The 20,389-nt window shown below is 23.0% G+C and overlaps 1 protein-coding gene across 1 annotated transcript in view; it reads left to right on the plus strand.

Annotated features, from left to right (window-relative positions):
• LOC117175028 (homeobox protein orthopedia-like) overlaps window positions 1-20,389 on the plus strand; it is a 154,902-nt gene that overhangs the window by 20,675 nt on the left and 113,838 nt on the right. Inside the window, exon 3 of the mRNA XM_033364538.1 lies at window positions 2,214-2,395. Coding sequence (XP_033220429.1) covers window positions 2,214-2,395 — 182 coding nt within the window. The remainder of the gene's footprint in view (window positions 1-2,213; window positions 2,396-20,389) is intronic.

Here is a 20,389-nt window from a genome sequence, read left to right on the forward strand (position 1 = left end):
TTTCCTGCCTATTCATCAATCGAAATATGTCAATAGTCACAAATTTGGAACTTTAGTTCGAAAAAAATTGATTAAAATTGTGTAATACAATTATGATGATGCCTAGTACAGATAGGCATCTGAATATGAAAAAAACTACTTTAATAAATTTAACTACTTTAATAACTACTTTAATATTTATTGTTCATTTTTTTATTTATTATTTTGTATTTTATTTGATTGATTTTTTAAATATTGTTCTCTAGTCTATAAATGATCAAAATTTCATAAGATAATCCAACTTTTTTTTAGTTTAAAGTTCAACCGTTTTGTCAAAAAATTAATTATTTGGATAAAAAGTTCTACTCTTTGTTTCAAAATTCAACTGATTTGATAAAAACTATTCTTTTTGGTTCAAAATCCATCTGTTTTTGTTAAAGATTTAAACATTTTATAATAGATTTGATGCTTTCACTATGATTCATTTTGATAAAAAGAGATATTTCGGGTTCAAATCGTGCAATTTTTACGAAACGTCGGCAAAATTCGTAGTTTTTTACACAATTGAACTATTTTATTGAAAATTCGTTTTTTAGTTTTTGTTTGAATTCCACTATTTTTATTTAAAATTTAAAATATTTTCTTGATCAAATATCAAATTATATATTTTTCGTTTCCAATTTATGTTCTTGGCTTGAAAATTCAAATGTTTGGTTAAAAATGAACTTTTCGTTGAAAATTTATATTTTCGGATTGAAATTCAATTGTTTTGTAGCAATTTTTTCTTTTCTCTTTTTCCAAAAACTCGTCTTTTTGAATCAATTCAAAGATTTTTTATTTAGAATTAAAAATTTTTTATTTAAATATCAACTATTCCATACTTAGTTGAGTATTTATCTTTTTTGGTTGAAAACTCAAGTACGTGGTTGAAAATTGAACTACTTTATTTTTAAAAAAGTAATTAAATATTTATCATTTTAGTTAAAAATTCATCTATTTGGTTGAAAATTTAACTAATTTATTGAAAATTTATTTTTCTGACTTTAAAATTCATGTATTTTGTTGTAAATTGTTCTATTTTGGTAGAAAATTAACAATATGCATGAAAACTTTTTCCTTTTTTCTTTCTTTTTTTTATATTAGGGTTAAACTTTTTTTTAAATTCAACAATTTTGCTTAAAGGTTATCATTCATAATTATAAATCAATCGTTTTATAAAAAATTCAATTATTTTAGTAGATTATTCAACAATTTTGTTAAAAGTTATCATTCTTGTTTGAAAATATCCATTATTCAAATTTTCAAACAGAACTACAAATTTTAGATTAAAAATGTAACTATTTGATTATAAGTGAATTTTTTAAAATCATATTTTCAGATTGATAATTCAATAATTTTGTGAAAAATTCGTACTCACATTATGAAATTAAAAAAAAAAAAATTACGTACGTTTTTCTTGAAATAAAACTATTTAGTCAAAGATTAAACTATATTGTTGTAAATATAATCATTTTATTGAATATACAGCTGTTTTGTTTAAAAATAATCTTTTTTGGTAGCAAACTTAAATGATTTTTTAGAAAATTGATGTTTTCAACCTAAAAATTTAGCAATTTCTTTGAAACTCTTTTTCTTTTTTGACTAAAAAGTCTTTACTTGTTGAAACTTTAACTCTTTTGTTGAAACCCTTCCTTTTTGTTTTAAAAATACATATCTTTTTATATAAAATTAATATTTTTTGGTTAAGAATGTAACTGTTTAGTTGAGATTTTATCTCTGGTTAAAATTTTTAGTCATTTTTTTAAAATTATTTTTAATTATATCACAATTATATTTTAATTCTATTGAAAATTATTGCTTCAACTGAAAATGTAACAATTGCATTTTTACTTAAAAATTAATCTATTTTTATGAAAATTCGTCTTTTTCACTAGAAAATTAATCTTTTTAATAAAAATTCACATCTTTGGTTTAAAATTTAATAAATTTAATTTTCGTGAAAAATCTTCTTATTTCACCTCTTATTGTAGCAGTTTGTCATGACAACCCGTAATCAATACAGTCAAAAAAAAATCTCTTTAACATTTTTTTGTAAGTTTTTTTTGTTATTTATAGTTATTTTATTATATTTTTTATTGGTTGCATTTTTTAGTGATTCTGATAAACCTTTTGTAACATTTATTAGAAGAATAACAAATTTCATTTCGAGCAAATGTAATAATTGTTATTAATAGGTGGGGCTTCGTCGATTGGACAAGGAGATGACAAACCTGCAAAGCAAAAACGACACCGAACGCGATTTACACCTGCCCAGCTTAACGAATTGGAAAGGTGTTTTAGTAAAACGCACTATCCTGACATTTTTCTTAGAGAAGAAATTGCTATGAGGATCGGCCTGACGGAAAGCAGAGTACAAGTAAGTGTGAAAAATAAATAATATTTTATTTTCTAAGACAGGGCTCACCACTTTCTACATGTTTTGAATACCCCGAGAAGGTTTTGACTACCAGAAAAATTTTCTGTGATTTTTTCGTCGGTTTCAGTTTTCCAAGGTTGTGAAATAAAATTTACAAAAATTGGTTTCAAAAGCCTCTTTCAGACAAGGCTCACCACTTTCAACAGGTTTTGACTGCTACTAAAGCTGTTCAAATGCCAGAAAGTTTTTAGATAATTTTTTTCTTAGGTTTTGGTTTCCCAATGTTGTAATATAAAATTTACAAAAATTCCTTTCCAAAGACTCTTTAAAGCAGGGCTCACCACTTTCCACAGGTTTTGACTGCCACGACAAGCTGTTAAAATGCCAGAAAGTTTTTCGGTCATTTTTTTCTTCGGTTTCAGTTTCACAATGCTGTAAAATAAAATTTACAAAAATTGGTTTCAAAAGACTCTCTAAGGCAGGGCTCACCACTTTTAACAGGTTTTGATTGCCACGGCAGCTGTTAAAATGCCAGAAAAACTTTCGGTCATGTTTTTTTTCTACGGTTTCGGTTTCCCAAAAATGTAAAATAAAATTTACAAAAATAGGTTTCAAAAGAATCTTTAAGATAGGGCTCACTACTTTCAGCAGCTGTTGACTGTCACAACAAGTATTTGACTGCCAGAAAGTATTCCTCGTTTTTATATTCGGTTTCGATTTCCCAAAGTTGTAAAATAAAATTTACAAAAATTGGATTCAAAAGCCTATCTGAGGCAGGACTTACCAATTTCAGCAGGTTTGCATTTTTGGTATTCGAATTCTCAATATATTTCCCTTTTTTATTTCAAACTTTAATTTACATAAAGTAATCAGAGAATTGATGTTATTCCTGAAAATTTTTTGAAATTTTATGAAATATTTTAACTTCTATACAAAATTCTTTGAGATCCTAAGACATATTTAGAATAGCTTATTGAAAACCTTTAAAAGCCCTTAAAATTACTGAAATTCTATAAAATCTGATAAAATCCTTTAAAACTCCCTTAGAGTCCTTTTAAATACCATGAAGTCATAAAGGTCCTGAAAAGTCATTTCAAATCTTCAGAAATCCTTTTAAAACGCTTAACATTTTTTTTAAATCCCTTCAAATTATTAAAATCCTGGCCAATTTTTGTAATCTTTTGAAATATTTTGGATTTTCCTAAAGATCTTGAGATTTCCTTGAAATCTTTTACAATTCCCTAAATCTTAAAAAAAATTGAAATATCTTAAATTTTTCGAAATTTTTTTAATTGCTTGCAATCTTTTAAAATATGAAAAAATGTTTTAAATTCTAAACAAATGTTTTTAATCTTTGGAAATTTTTGGATTATTAAAAAACTTCGAAATACCCTAAAGTTCCTTAATTCTTATTAAATAAAATCTGATAATATTCTTTTTAATTTCTTAAAATCCCTTGGAATATTACTAATATTACTAAAATTCCTTGCAATGTTTTAAAATTCTTAGAATATCTAAGTCTCTTAAAATTCTAAAAATTTCTAAAGTCTATTAAAATATCCGAAAATCTTTAAAATTCTTTAAAATATTTTAAAAATCTTTAAATCTTTGGATATACATTAAAGTATTTAAAGGTATCTTAAAATCTTTTAAAAAATCCCTTGAAGTTTTTTAAATCCTTAAACCTTGTAGTTCCTATGAAATCATTTGAAATCCTTGATCTTAAAAAAAATTTTATTTGCAAAAATTTGAATTTCTTCGAAATCTCTTAATTATTGTCTTATAAAATCCGTTGAAATATCTTAAAAAGCCCTCTTAATCTTTAAAAATATCCTGCGATCTTATAGATCCCCTAAAGTCCTTTCAAATCTTCAAAAATGTTAGGACATTTTTCAAAACAGGATGATTTTTTTATTTCTTAAAAATAATTAAAAAACTTGAAATTTCCCTAAAATGTTGTAAATCCTCAGAATTATTTTGAAATTTCGTAAAGTTTTTAAAAGCTTTTGAAAATGTCTTGGAACATTTTAAATAATCCTAAGATCTTATAATTTCTTTTAAATTAAAAATTTTTTAATTTCTTCGGAATCCCTTCATTCTTGTAAATAAATTATTTGGAATTTCAATCAAATATTATATAATCCCTTGAATTCCATGAAGCTACATGAAATCTGAGGGGATTCCTTGAGAATTTTTAAAATATCTTAAAATGTCACTGAAATCCTCGAAAGTCTCACAAAATTCATTAAAATATCTTAAAAAGCTCTCGGAATTTTTTTAAATATCCTGTAATCTTATAAATTCTATCAAATTCTTCCAAATTTTTAAAAATTCTACGTGATTCTTTAAACCCAAATGGTTTTTTTCATTCTAAAAAACAATTAAAAAGCTTTCTGTATCTGAAAAAGATTTGTAAATTTATTTAACTATTTAAAAATCTTTTCAATTCTTTGAAATCCTTTAAAATCCTTATATTGCTGTGAATAGATTTTTTCTAATGTATTTAAAATATTATAAAATTCTTTGAAAAAATATACATGCTTCAACATTGAAATAAATTCTTTTTTTATTATTTGTGCTCTTAAATAAGGATTACCTAATTAATTAATTAATTAATTAAGGACTATTGTACACACGAAAAAAGGGCCTTTTTCTATTTTGCGTTCCCGTTGCTCGTCAATAACAGGAAAATTGTTAAAATCACCAAAATTTCGTAGTTTAATATCAGCTAAAGATGTTGCAATATTATATAATAAACAAAAAAACATTCTTATAAATAGATTTTTTTTTAAAGAATGCTTTTTACAATTTTTCTTAATTTTATGTTTTTTTAGAGTTATGTTGCAATAAACTTGTATAAAAACTATATAATAATAAGAAAACTTTTCCTTGAATTATCAATGTTAATATCATAAGCAAATTTAATAAAAAAATGCATTAATCAACCATTTTCGACTGAAAATTTCACTTTTTTCGATATAATTTTTAAAAATTAGGAACATTATAATTTTAAAAAAATTTATAATTTTGTAAATAATCTTATGATTTTTAAAACAAATGCATTATCCGGGATTTTTTGGTAGAAAAATTCCTTTTTTCCGATGACATCTTTTTTAGTTAATATTTTTATGTCAAACTTTTTAATTGCAAACTTAATGATAATCTCATTAAAATTGATACTTACTTAATAAATTAGATAATGCTTTAAAAAAATTAAATGGGGACATGTACAATTTTGGAACTTGTTGATGAAAAATATTTTTTTTTGCAATTTCAGTTCTTTGAGCTTAAGTTTCCAATTACTTTTATTCTTTTAATAAGGCTGCAGCTTCAGCATAATACTCTTGCCTGTTAAATTAAAAAAAAATTATTAAAAATTTATCAGCTGATTATAAATTTTGCTAAAATTATCATGAAGTTCCCAATTTAAAAAACTGAGATAGAAAAAAAGAATTTTTCTGTCGACGGATACTAATGATTTTGTTTATTAAAATTGTTTAAAAAAGTTATTGTGACAAATGCCTTATCTAAGTATTCTTTAATTAAATTTGTTTTAAAAAAGTCTAAAAATTATCAACCAGTTATGAAAAATACCTGATTAATGCATTTGTTTTTTAAATTATCTTTTAATATTAACAATAATAATCTGAAGAAGAAATTTCTTCATCGTTATATTTTTTTGATCAAAATGCCTTGCAATGTAACTTTAAAAATCGTAAAATTATCTAAAATTTTGAAAGACATTCTTTCAACAAATACTTTTTTTATAAAAAAAATTGGTGTTTATTATATAATATTTTGAATATCTTTAACTAATGTTAATATATAGAACTTAGCCGATTTGAACAATTTTCATGTTATTGGCCATCACCCGGAACGTCAAAAAGAAAAAATGGCCATTTTTGAGTCATATTTATTATTCTTGGTTAAAAATTTAACCATTATATCAACATTTTAATAAATTTGTTAGAAAATTCAACGTTTTCTTTAAAAATCAACATTTTTAATGAACATTCAGATTTTCGAGATGATAATTTAATTCTTCTGTAGAAAATTGATATTTTCAGCTTGAAAATTCAACTCTTTGGTTGAAAACTTTTTTGCTTAGTTTTTGCTTAGCTGTTTTGTTGAACATTAATTTTTGTTTTCTTTACTACAACTATTTTGGATTCAACATTTAAAATAATTATTGGTTGAAATATCTACTATTTAACTTTTTGATCAGAATTGAAATTCTTAACTGAAAAATGTAACTATTTGGTTATAAATAAATCTTTTTACTTATATTTTCAGATTCATAATTCATCAACTTTGTTAAAAATGCGTCCTTGCAATTTGAAAATTGAACCATTTTATTAAAATTAAAAATGTTACTATTCCATTTTTCATTAAAATTATTTTTTATTATATCAAAATTATATATAAAAGTCCTGTAAAACCTGTTATCTTTGTTTAAAAAAATTATCAGATTAATCAACGAATTCTGAAGTTTTCTAAAATTAACATAAAGTTCCTAATTAAAAAAAACTTACCTCAAGAAGAAATTTCTTTATCATTATATTTTTCTAAATTCAAAATTCTTGTAATAGAACCTTAAAAATCGTAAAATTATAGAAAATCGTAAAAAACATTGTTTCAACAAATAATTTGTTTATAAAGAATGGTTCTGTTTGTTATAAAATATTGGAATATCTTTAACTAATGTTATTGATAATCACCGGGAACGTCAAGAAGAAAAAATGGACATTTTTTAGTAAAATTTATTTTTAGTAAATTTTTTTTTTTAAATTTATTTATAAAAAAATTAAGAGACTAATTTAAAAATGAGGCTTATCAACTCTCTTAGAAAGCTTATCAGTTTTTTTTTCAATTTTTTAAATCCAAATTAGTCAATATTTTTGGGCTGCATGTTATTTTAAACCAAAAAAGTCATTTTTTTCCCATTTTGCATTGGTTTGAAGAATAAATTGTATTCAAATTAACAAATTTAATTGAAAAATTTAATTTGATTATTTATTAATTTTAATTATATTTAGAATGCTGTAGGATAATATAGTGAGGAAGGGTAGTGGGTATATCAAAGTTACTTAAGTATCAATTACTGAGGTCCTGAGTGGCTTTTCGGATTATATTCAAACTTTGAGTTTCTAAGTCCTTATCTGGCGGTAGATATAGAGCCTTGTGAAATATCGGTACTGTTTCCTTTGTGTCCCTTATTTCCCCTCTTTGGTGATGATACCAAAATACTAAAATCCCAAAACCTGGAATTACAAATAATAATATTAAAATTTTACATTTTAAAAATAATAATGAAAATAATAATTAAAAACAGCCCTTAGGAATAAAATATAATTTTGGTTTTATCTTTATGTATTTAAAATGTTTATTATAACATTTATTTCGGAAATAATTTAATCATAATCTCTTATGATATAGCAGGATTGCTGAAAAACATTTTCAATTATCAATTAGCTTTAATTGAATTATAATATTTTTTGTTTTAAAATTTGAATCACAAATTTTAAATTCAACTTTTTAGATTAAACATTTAACTTTTTGGTTAAAAATTAATTTTTTCTTTCGTAAAAATTCAAATATTTGGTATTAATATGACTATTTTATTTTATTTATTTTGTTACAAAGTTATTTTTTCTCGCTGAAAATTAAATTGTTTCATTAAGAATGTTACTGTTATGTTAAAAAGTCATTTTCTCTCAAAAATTTATATTTATGGGTTGAAAATTAAACTCTTTTGTTGAAAATTCAAGTATTTTGTTAAGAAGACATTTTTTGTTCAAAAAGTCAGCTATTTTCTAAAAAATCCAACTATTTTCTAAAAAATTCAACTATTTTCTAAAAATTCAAGTATGTAATTAAAAACGCAATTATTTTTAATTAAAGTTCAATCTTTTTTGTTTGAAAATTTGACCACCGGATTAAAAATTCATTTTTGTAGGTTGAAAATTCTACTGTTTGTTTAAAAAATTATTTCTTTGTTGCTTTATAGGCTGCAAATTAAACTATTTTGTTGAAAATTCAAATATTTTTGAAAGACGTCTTTTTGTTGGTCTAAAATTCTACTGTTTCCTAAAAAATAGAATTATTTGGTTAAAAAGCAAATTATTTTTAGTTTGAAAATTTGACCATGAGATAAAAAATTCATTCCATTCTTGTAGGTTGAAAATTAAACTATTTGGGTAAAAGTTTATTTTGTCGTAGCTGAAAATTGAACCATTTTGTTTAAAATTTAATTATTCTATTTAAAATATAACTATTGTGTTACAAAGTCATTTTTCTCGAAAATTTCATTATTATGTTGAAACTTCATATTTTATAATAGAAAAGTCATATATCTTGGCTGAAATAAATAAATAATTTTTTCTTTCGTAAAAATTAAACTATTTGGTATTAATATCACTATTTTATTTTATTTTATTTATTTTGTTACAAAGTTATTTTTTCTCGCTAAAAATTAAACTATTCTATTGAAAATTTAATTGTTTAATTAAAAATGTAACTGTTATGTTAAAAAGTCATTTTTATCTCAAAAATTGATATTTATAGGTTGAAAATTTAACTCCTTTGTTGAAAATTCAAATATTTTTTAAGAACACATTTTTGTTCAAAAACTCAGATATTTTATAAAAAATGCAACTATTTTCTGAAAATTCAAGTATGTAGTTAAAAAGTCATTATTTTTCATTGAAATTTCATCTTTTTTGTTTGAAAATTTGACAATCGGATTAAAAATTAATTTTTGTAGGTTGAAAATTGTATTTGTTTAAAAAATTATTTCTTTGTTGCAATATAAGTTGAAAATTAAAATGTTTTGTTGAAAATTCAAGTATTCTGATAAGACGCCTTTTTAGTAGTCGAAAATTCTATTTTTTCCTAAAAAATTTAATTATTTGGTTAAAAAAAGCAAAGTATTTTTAGTTTGAAAATTTTACCATGAGATAAAAAATTCATTCCATTTTTGTAGGTTGATAATTGAACTATTTGAACTCATATTTCTTGGCTGAAATAAATAAATAATTAATTTTTCAATTACAATCTCAAATAGCCTCATTCCTTTCATAAAAGATTTCCTAATAAAAATTTTATAAAATTGAAGTTTGAACTTTTTTGTTAAAAAGTCATTGTTTTGGTCGAAAAGTCAACAGTCTTGTCTAAACTATGTCCTTTCATATTGAAAACTCATCTTCTGTAGTAAATTCAACAATTTGTTTAGAAATTCAACTATTTTCTTAAAAATTAAATTATTTTGTTGAAAATTTAAATATTTTCTTAAAAATTCATCCTTTTCAGTCAAAAATGTTGTTGCTGTAAAATGTATCTGCTTTAGTAAAAACTTTGTCTTTTTCGGTACAAATATCAACTATTCTTACTTTATTCGTTTTTTGTTATGTTTTTGAAACATCAACTTTGAACTTTTTTTAAGAAATTTTTTTTTTCTAAAATCCAACTTTTAGTTTAAAATTTACTTGTTTCGTAAAAAATTCTAGTATTTTATTAAAAAGTTATATTTCTGCTAAAAAATTTAACTCTTTTTTTTTAAAATGCAATTATTTGTTTAAAAAAGCAAATATTTTTAATTGAGGTTTAATCTCTTTTTTGTTTGAATATTGGACCACCTAATTAAGAATTTTGTTGAATATTTATCTATAAAGTTTGAAAATTCAACAACTTGTTAAAAATGTCAACTATTTAGTTGAAAATTTAAATATTTTATTAAGAAGTCATTTATTTTCCCCGAAAATTGAAATATTTGCCATAAAATAAAATTGTTTATTCAAAAAATCAATAAATTTTAATTGAAGTTTATTCTTTTCTTTTGAAAATTTGACCATCAGATTAGAAACTTACCTTTTTAGGTTAAAATTGTACTATTTGGTTAAAAATTAATTTCGTTGTTAGTAAAAATTCAACTATTTGGTTAAAAATTTTACTTATTTTATGGAAAATCCAACTATTTTGTTAGAAAGTAATTTTTTTGAATTGATCTATTGAACAAAAGTTCCATTCTCTATTTTTATTCTTCTATATTATTCTCTATTTGGTTAAACATTCACTTAGTTTTTCATGCATTCAAATATTTTGTTAAAAATTTATTTTTTGTTGCTGAAAATTCAACTATTAATTTGACAATTTAAATATTTCATATTTACAAAATAATAATGAAAATATTATTTTAAAATAGCATACGTTAAATGTATATAATTTTACCACCTGGGTTTTATAAATAAAATAAAACATATTAAAATTAAAAAATTGACTTCTTTGTTATTTCATCTAAGAATTGTGACTTCTCTGCCCTAAAGATGGATTTTCAGTCCAAAAGAACAAATTTAGAACAAAAAATATGACATTTTAACCAGATAGTTCAATTTTCAACAAAATATTAAAAAATACAAAAATTTTAATTCCTCATTCAAAAAACAAAATAAAAAAGTTCCTACAGACTGTTGAAATTTTAAACCAAAAAACGAATTTTCTGCAAAAAAAAATAGTTAATTTTTTAAACCGGAAATATGATTTTTCAATTAAAAAGTTCATTTTCAACCAAAAAGACATATTTTCAATTTTAAAAAGAAATGTTAACCAAACAAATTAGGTTAATATAAAAAAGGACGAATGTTCAAAGAAATATATCAAAACAATAACGAAAACAATAAATTTTCAACAAAGACTTTTCAATTTTAAGAAAAAGGAACAAATTTTAAACAAAAATACGATTTTTTAAAGAAACAGTTGCATTCTTATCCCGCCAATATTAATTTTTATTTAAAACGCGAATTTTCAAAAAAATAGTATAATTTTTCAACCAAAAATGGAAAACCTAAATTTTCCGCTTAGAAAATTAATTTTAAAAATAAGCTTTTAACAAACAAACAAAATTATTTGAAATCGATGAGCTGTATTTTTAACGAAAATAGACCAGTTTTCAACCAGAAGGAGGAGTTTTCAATGAAATAATCTTGATTTTCAACGAAAGATAAACTTTTATCTAAAAAAATAAATTTTTAGAAAAGGTATTTAACTTTGAGGCAAGCAGTTGATTTTTAATTTTAAATTAGTTTTTAATCAAAAAATAGTTTTTAACAAAATAGTTTAATCTTCCAAAAATAAAAAGATTTTTCAGTCAAAGAGATGAATAATAGTAAACTTGAATATGAAATTTAGAAAGATATAGAAAAATATAAAGTATTATGAATAAATAATTTAATAGATATTTTAAGCAAAATAATTGTAATTTTAAATAAAAAAGTGTAGAAATCAAACAAAAACGATGAATTTTCAAACAAAATAGATACATTTTGAAACCAAAAAGACAAATTTAAAAAATGGAAGATTTTCAATGAAAAAAAATCAATTTTAAATAAAATTGTTTATTTTTCCACAAAGAAAGAAATGTTGTAACTAAAAAATAATCATGAGGGGAAAGCAAATGACAAAAATAGAAATACAAGGCAAATAAATTTCTGAGAAGAATATTATATTCGATGCGAAATAAAGACATTTTATTCCAATAATTTTAATTTTAAATAATCTTTAAATTAAATTTAATATTTAAATATATAATAATAATGAATGAAAAGATGCATTTTTAAATTCTTTTAAATTATAATTCTCGCTTTGCCTTTTCATAACTATTAACAATCACTCACAATTTTGTAAAAGAATGATTAATTATTTTTAAAAACGTAATTTTTTATTAAAAATAAAGAAAAAATTAAGTATAATTACAAAATGTTTAAAATAAGTATCTACGTAATAATTGAGGTTTATGAAATTTTAAATATATAGGTGCAATAATAGTAGAGATAAAATTTTAAGCATTGCTATTTTCTCTGCGTATTTTCGACTCCCTCGTGGCTCATTCGTAAAAGGCTTTTTGCAGCTTTTCGGTAACACGTCGACGAAAACTGAGTAATAGAATTTCATAAAATTTTTATTCGCAACTTCATGCGTCAGTCAAGCCGTGCGCCGACTGCATATCAAACAGCTGTGTCGCTTACAAGTAGAAAAATAGCTCAGGTATAAAAAGAATTTTAGTTTTCAAGCAAAATTTGACAGCAACATTTTATTGATTTTTTTTATTAAAGAAAAAAACAACTATATTTTTTATACCATATCAGGGTAGCCGTAGCCCAGGCGAAACCTGAAAATTAGGGAAAAGTCAGGACATTTTACTCGTTAGAGGAAATGAGGGATTTTGAACAAAATCTTGCAAAATTTATATTTTAATTTTATTTTATTTTTAATATTTTAATTTTAATTTGAAATTTGTTTTGTACATCTATTTATATTTTTTTGCACTTCTCTTCTATTGAAGATTATATTTTATGTTGCAAATTTTATTATTTGGTTGAAAATTTAACAGCTTGAATGAAAAATCATCTTTTTATTTAAAATTTCACTGTTTTTGGAAAATACTTGTTGTTTGAAAATTTAACTTTTTTTAATTTGTGGTTTTGTTGTTAAAATTCACTTGTTTATTTATAACATTCATCTTATTTGGATAAAAATGAAACAGTTTAATTAAAAATTAATATTCTTTGTTGAAATATTTTCTATTGGATTCTTTTTTTAGAATTGATATTTTTTGTTTAAAAATCGAATTTCTTAGTTCAAGATTAAACCGATTTCTTGATAAATTATTTTTTTATGAAGATTCATTTATATGAAAATCAATCCCTTTAGTTGCAAGTTGAACTATTGTTTTGAATTGAACTTTTTTGATTGAAAATTCAACTACTTGGATTAAAGCTAAACTTTTTTCAAGCAATTTTTTTTATTGGAGATTGATCTCTTTGATTGAAAACTTTACTGTTTTTTTGAAAGTTCACTTGTTTCGGTGGAAATTTCGGTAGAAAAATTCATAATTTTCGTTGAAAATTGGTTATTTCATTTCCGATGAAAACTAATTTTTTTTTTCTACAAATTTAAATTTTTCATGTTTGGGAGAAATTCTACCTTTTCAGTTGAGAAATCAATTATTTAAAAAAAATTGATGTACTTTGTTGAGAAATCCTCTTTTTGGAAGAAAATAGGTACTCATGCTTTAAAATTTAACTATATTGTTTTGAAAATTGTTTGGAATAAAATTAACTTTCTAACTAAGAATGTAATTTTTAATTTTCGGTAGATAATATTTTTACGTTTTTGTTGAAAACACTTCTTTTTCAGATAAATCATATTCTTCGCTTAAACTTCCATCTTTTTCGTTTAAAAATGCAACTTATCTGTGGGAAATTATTATTTTTACTGAAAAATTAACATTTTTATCGAAAAACTAAACTTTTTTACAGAAAATCTGTCCTTTCTTAAAAATTAATGTTTTTGGTTAGATAGAAATTAGACAATTAAAAAAAATGTTGTTTTTGATTGTTAAAAACTTATTTTTATGCTAAAAATTTTTATTTTATATTTTTTTTGGGCACAAAATTAATCTTTTTTATTGAAAATATAACTATTTTTTTAAAATTCGTTTGTTTTGTGTACATTATTTTTTTAACTTAGAATGTTTTTTATTTTGTAGCCAAAACTCGTTTTTTTTTATAATCTCATTGGCTTAAAATTTTTTCTTGTTTGGTTAAAAATACAATTATGAGGTGGTAAATTAACATTGCTTTTAAAAATTCTACTATTAATTAGATATTAATTTATTTTGTAGAAAAATATTTGTTTTGTAGAAAATTAATCTTTTTGATTGAAAATTTAACTATTTTCTTTGAAAACTCGTTTTTTTACACATTAATTTTTTGAGCTCAGAATGTAGATTTTACCTTTTCGGTTAAAATGGATATTTTCTAGTTAAAAATTCGTGCCATTGTTAAAAATAACCTTATTGCCTTTTAAATTTTTTTCTTTTTTTGGTTAAAAATGCAACTATTGGTTGGAAAATTAAAATTCTTATTAAAATTTCACTTATTTTACAAAAAACTTGTCTTTTGGTTTGAAAATTCAATAATTCGGGTGCAATTTTTTTCTTTCTTGGCGAGAAAATCAACTGTTTGGATAAAATTGATTTTTTCGGTTGAAAAATTCATCATATAAGTTGAAAATTAATATCTGTCTTTGAAATATTAACTTTTTTGTTGTGAATGCATCCAGTTTTTTCCGTGTAAAATTAAATTTGTATTAAAAATTTAAATTTTCTGTTTTTTATAGTTAATTGATCTTTTTTACTTGAAAATTCGATTATTTATTTCAAACATTAAGGACTTTGGTTGAAAAATCATTTTTTGGTAGAAAATTATGCTTCTTGGCTGAAAATTCGTCTTTTTGATTTCAAAATTCATTTCTATTGGTAGACATTTGTTTTTGGGTTGAATCATCAACTATTAATTTTTTTTTTGAAAATTTAACTATTATATTGGAAAAAAAAATTCTGGCTCAAAATATCAACTATTATATTTTTCGTGCAGACATTCATCTTTTTATCAAAAATTCAAACTTTCAGTAAAAAATTCTGCTGTCTTTTAAGAAAATCGTATTTATGGCTTGAAAATTTAACCATCAGTTGAAAATTAAACTTTCTTCCAAAAAATGCAATCATTGGATTGAAAATGCAATTTTTGTCAGATGAATTTTAATATTTTTTTTTAATTCGACTATTTGGTGGAAAATTAATCTTTGTAGGTAAGAAAGTCATTTTTTGGTTGTAATAATTAAATTTTATGTAAATTAATTTAAATATGAAATTGTTTGACATTAAAACCCCGATTTTGTAACCCCTGGTTTTGTACTTTCCTAGAATTGTGGGGCGACGCAGTTTCCTAAGTGGCAGGGCGAGAGACAACTGCGACTCTCACCTCGGAAGGTCCGCAGTGCGCGAGTACTCAGTCGAGTATATTGCGCAATATTATGCATTCCGGTTAGAAACGGTTTAGGCAGTTACCAAATCGAGGTTTGGTGTATTGTAAGAAAAAGACTCTAATTTTATTTCTCAATTTAAGCTTCTTTTTTTATCCCAGAAGTTACAATTCTAATTTAACTTCAATTTTATGATTTTAAATTCCAGAAATAGTATTTTTCTTAAATCACAGAAATTAAATCCATTTTTATGCCACATTAGAGCTCATAATATTCTTTAATGATCTATAGATATAGGTTATTTAATGCCGGCATTTCTTTTTTAATCCACCGGACAATGAAAATAAAGAAATAATTGAACGACACCTATAACAGAAATTAATTCAATTGAAATCCGACAAACTTGATAAGTGATTTTATGACATGAAAGGTGATATAAAAGCCTAGTTAGAAGTGTAAGATAATTGTGACGTGAAAACTATTTTTGATAAAATACGTAATCTGGTTGACGCATTCGACATTTTTAACTTGCTTAAAGAAGTTATAAATAAATAACGATTTATTATAAAAATGAAGGAATTTCTTCTCCTGCTATTTCTATTTTATTCTCCTCTCAATTGTAATTATTCTTAAATTTTATAAATACATTCTGTTTGTGTTGCAATTCTTTTTTAATCATATATAAATATAAATAAATGATAAACAATTCTTATTGAATTTGAAGCATTCATTTTTAAAGTTATCGCATTCTGAAATTTCCTCCCCTTGCATCTTTCTTTTTTTAAAGTCTAATTAATACCACAATTGGAATTTAAAACATTTAATTTACGATATAATAGTAATAATAATGATACGTTACTAATGATTAATTTAATAAAATTAATAATAATATTAAGGTTCATTTTTCTTATTTCAATTGCTTAGTATTACTATTTGAATAAAAAATCATCGATTTGGTTAAAAATTTAACTATTTTATTAGGAAATCAATTTGGTTTTAAAAATTCAGTTGAAATCATTCTTTGTTGAAAAGTTATCTGTTTGTGAAAATTTGTCTTTTTGGTTTAGATATCTGTTTTTGTAGAGAATAATTTATTTTTAAGAATTAAAAAGAATTAATCTTTTTTGGTTGAAATCAGATGTTTTAGAATTCTTTCTTTTTTTACATTTTTTTTACTGAAAATGTAGTTTTTCCATTTGTTGTTGAAAATTCATTTTTTTTTTTTAGTTAAAAATTCCTCTTTCCTTAGAAAAAAATGTATTTTCTTGTTTGAAAACTAGTCTTTTTAGTTTTAAAATTCATGTCCTTTGGTAGAAATTTAATCTTTTAAGCTGAAAATATCAACTATTAATTTTTGTTCAAAATTAAGCTCTTTGGCTAATAATGTAACAATTTTGTTAAAAAATCGTTCTTTTTCATTAATATATCAACTATTTCATTTTTCTTTAAGAATTCTTTTTTCTTTTTTAAATCAACTTTTCGGGTTGAAAATTCAAATTTGAAAGTTAAAATTTAAACATTTGGCAAAAACTTAATCCGTTTTGTTAAAAATTCAATTATTGGGTTGAAAGTTGAACTTTTTTGTTAAAAAGTCATCTGTTTGATCGAAAACATATCTGTCTTGTTGAAACTTTGTCCTTTTGGGTTGTAAATTCATCTTTTATGGTAAAAAATCCAACAATTTGTTCAAAAATTAAATTATTTTTAAAAAAATTAAATTATTTAATTTAAAATTGAACTATTTTGTTAAGATATCGTATTTTTTATCAAAATTTACTTATTTTCTTAAAAATTCAAGTATTTCGTTAAGAAGTTAATTTTTGTTGGAAAATTTAACTATTTTCCATAACATAAAATTATTTTTTCAAACAAGCAATTTATATTAATTGAAGTTTATTCCTTTTTTGTTTGAAAATTTTACTATTAGAATAGAAACCTATCTTTTTAGGTTAAAAATTCTACTATTTGGTTAAAAATTAATTTCGTTGTTTGTGAAAATTCAACTATTTAATTGAAAATCTACTTCTTTTTTAACACATTTAAGTATTTTGTTAAAAAAACATTTGTTTCGTCGAAAATTCCACTATAAAAAAATTTAATCATTGGGTTATAAAAGAAATTAGTTTTAATTGAATTCTAATCTTTTTTGTTTAACAATTTGTATAACAAATGAAAATTCAACTTTTCGGGTTGAATATTTAACTTTTTGGGCAAAAATTCATTTTTTCATTCGTAAAAATTCAACTGCTTTGTGGAAAATATCACTATTTTGTTCAAACTTAATTTATTTCGTTGAAAATTTTGCAAACTCATCTTTTTTAGTAAGTTTAATAATTTATTTAAAAATTTAACTATTTTGTTGAAAACTAAATTATTTCGTTTAAAATTTAAAAATTTTCTTCAAAAATTCAACTTTTTTCTTTAAAAAAAAAACCGTCTTTTTGGTCTCTAAATTGAACTATTTGGTGGAAAATAATAACGTATTTAGATAAACTTTAATTTTTTTTACTAAAGAAATTTGACTATTTGTTTGACAATGTATTGTTTTTTAAAATTCAATTTTTTGTTTAAAAAAGCAAATATTTTTATTTGGTTAAAAATTAATTTTTTTGTTGTGAAAAGTCAACTAGTTTTGGTTAAACATTTACTTATTTTGTTGAACATTCAAGTATTTAATTAAAAATATATTTTTTGTTGCTGAAAATTCAACTATTTTGTTGAAAGCTTAAATATTTTACTAAAAACTTAACTATTATGTAGATAAGTAATTTTTTATCGAAGATTGATCTTTATAGATTGAAAATTAAACTATTTTGTTAAAAATTCAAGCATTTTACTAAGAAGACGTTTTTTGGTAAAAGGATTAACTATTTTCTAAAAAATTCAAGTATTAAAAACAATTCAACTATATAGTTAAAAACTTAATTATTTTTAATTGCAGTTCAATCTTTTTTCCTTAAAAATTTGACCATCGGATTCAAAATTAATTTTCCTAGGTCAAAAATCCAACTATTTTCTAAAAAATTTAATTATTTTATTTAAAAAGAAAAGTCTGTTAAATTTTAAAATTAGACCATGTGATAACAAGTTCATTCCATCTTTTTGGGATGAAAACTCAAATATTTGGTTGAAAATTCATCTATTTAGTTAAAACTCTATTATGGGGTTGCTGAAAATTTATCCATTTTGTTGAAAAGTTAATTATTTTATGTAAAACATCATTATTGTGTAAAAAAAATTTTTTTTTTTTAAAGTCCATTATTATGTTGAAACTTTATATTTTATGATAGAAAAGTCATATTTCTTGGCTGAAATAAAGAAATAATTAATTTTAAAATTTCAATCTCAAATAGCTTTATTCTCTTCATAGAAGATTTTATAATAAAAATTTTACAAAACTAATGCTCTTTTCTGAATATTAGTAAGATAAAATAATAAATTTTTCAGGGAAAAATCAGGCAAAAGTCAATGAATTTTGGAAACAAGCTTCTCACCCACCCTGTAGAATTTTTTTTTTCAATTATTTAAACAATTCTCATTCATTTTTAAATAATCCATCAAGATATTTGCGAGGAATTTTGAGTTATTCGATTTTCTCGTGTTTACGGCACTGGGGCAAGCGAGAGGGTGGAAAAAGAAAAGGAGGGTGCAGAAATGGATAGATGGAAGGTCGGAGTGAAGGTAGAAATGCCAGGAAGCCGTTGGCAGGTTTCCAGGGTAACGACGAGTGTCTCACGGAAGGTCGAGGGGTTCTCTGATAGGAAATCTGCACCAATCAGGTAGCAAGGAAGGCTGCGGCGCTGGCGCCGGCGCCCTGGTGGCCCGCGCCGCTATCGAGCGTCGCGACGCCGCGATTGAGCGTCGCGACGCCGCGCTACCAAGAATCCTCGCAACCAGCCAGCCGCCTTTGCCATGGCGGTATTAGTCAGCATTGATAATATTTACGACCTCAAAGTTTCCTATAGCTATGGATTTCAAACTTTTGTAATTAATTATAAACAAATCGTCCAATCAATAAAACTGAGAACACTCTTGGATTCGTTTTCAAAATATTCTTTTAATGTTCTTTTAAACTATTTTTTACAACAATTTATTGGTTTGTACGCTTTATATATCATGCTTTGGAAATTTTAACAATATTAAAAAATGATTTAATTGTTTAAAAAATTGTTTTAAAAAACGAAAAAGGTGCAAGTATCTATTTTAAAAACGAATCCATAGGTTATTTGGTTTTTCGTCCGAACGCTTGGTTTGTTTATTGCAATTACAAAAAGTTAAATAATAATTTATTTTGTATTCTTAATTAAAAGAAATGTTTATTCTTTTATTCAAGAATAAAATTGGAATTTTCTTTTAATTTTAAGTAGGAACATTTTTTCAATCCAGATTGATTAAACGTGTTCTTGTATCTGTGTTATAACTGTCTGGAAATTATTTTCAGTGGCTGAGAATAATGAACAAAGATTGTTTATTAGGTTATAAACAAATTAATACAGTTATTTTTCGGGACTGGCAATGTTCAGATCATTCAAATTCATAGTTTTTTAAATCAAATTTGAGAGAAATTATTGTTGAATTATGATTAATTTGAGAAGATGCTATTTTGTAATTGTTTAAACAATTTTTATAAACATATTTAGAGTTTGCCTATTTTTTAACGAAAATGCTCACTCTTTGTATACGGAATCGATTTAGAATGTCTTTCCGATGACTATTTCCTATGATACTAAAAAGATTTATAAGAAATATTAGTCATTTAAACAATTTTCATAAACAAATTTAGCGTTTGACTTTTTTCAAATAATGCGTTATATTATTTTTACGAAATCCACTTAAAATGTCCTTTCGGTGGCTTTTTGTTATAAAAATTTTCAAATTTTTATAACAAAAAGCCATTCATAAGTTAAACAATATTTATAAACAAATTCAGAGTTCGGCTATTTTTCAATAAAAATGCTCTTTTTTTGTATACGGAATCGGCTAACAATGTTTTTTTAGGACCTTTCGCTAGAATAATTTACAAATTTATATTAAATATAAGATATTTAAATAATTTGTATAAACAAATTCAGAGTTTGCCTTTTTTCAAATAATACGCTTTATTCTTTTTACGAAATCCACTAAGAATGTACTTTCGATGGCTTTTTGCTATGACAAATTTTAAATTTACAAGAA

The sequence above is a fragment of the Belonocnema kinseyi genome, chromosome 6, assembly GCF_010883055.1.
Source record: "Belonocnema kinseyi isolate 2016_QV_RU_SX_M_011 chromosome 6, B_treatae_v1, whole genome shotgun sequence".
NCBI classification, from domain to species: domain Eukaryota; kingdom Metazoa; phylum Arthropoda; class Insecta; order Hymenoptera; family Cynipidae; genus Belonocnema; species Belonocnema kinseyi.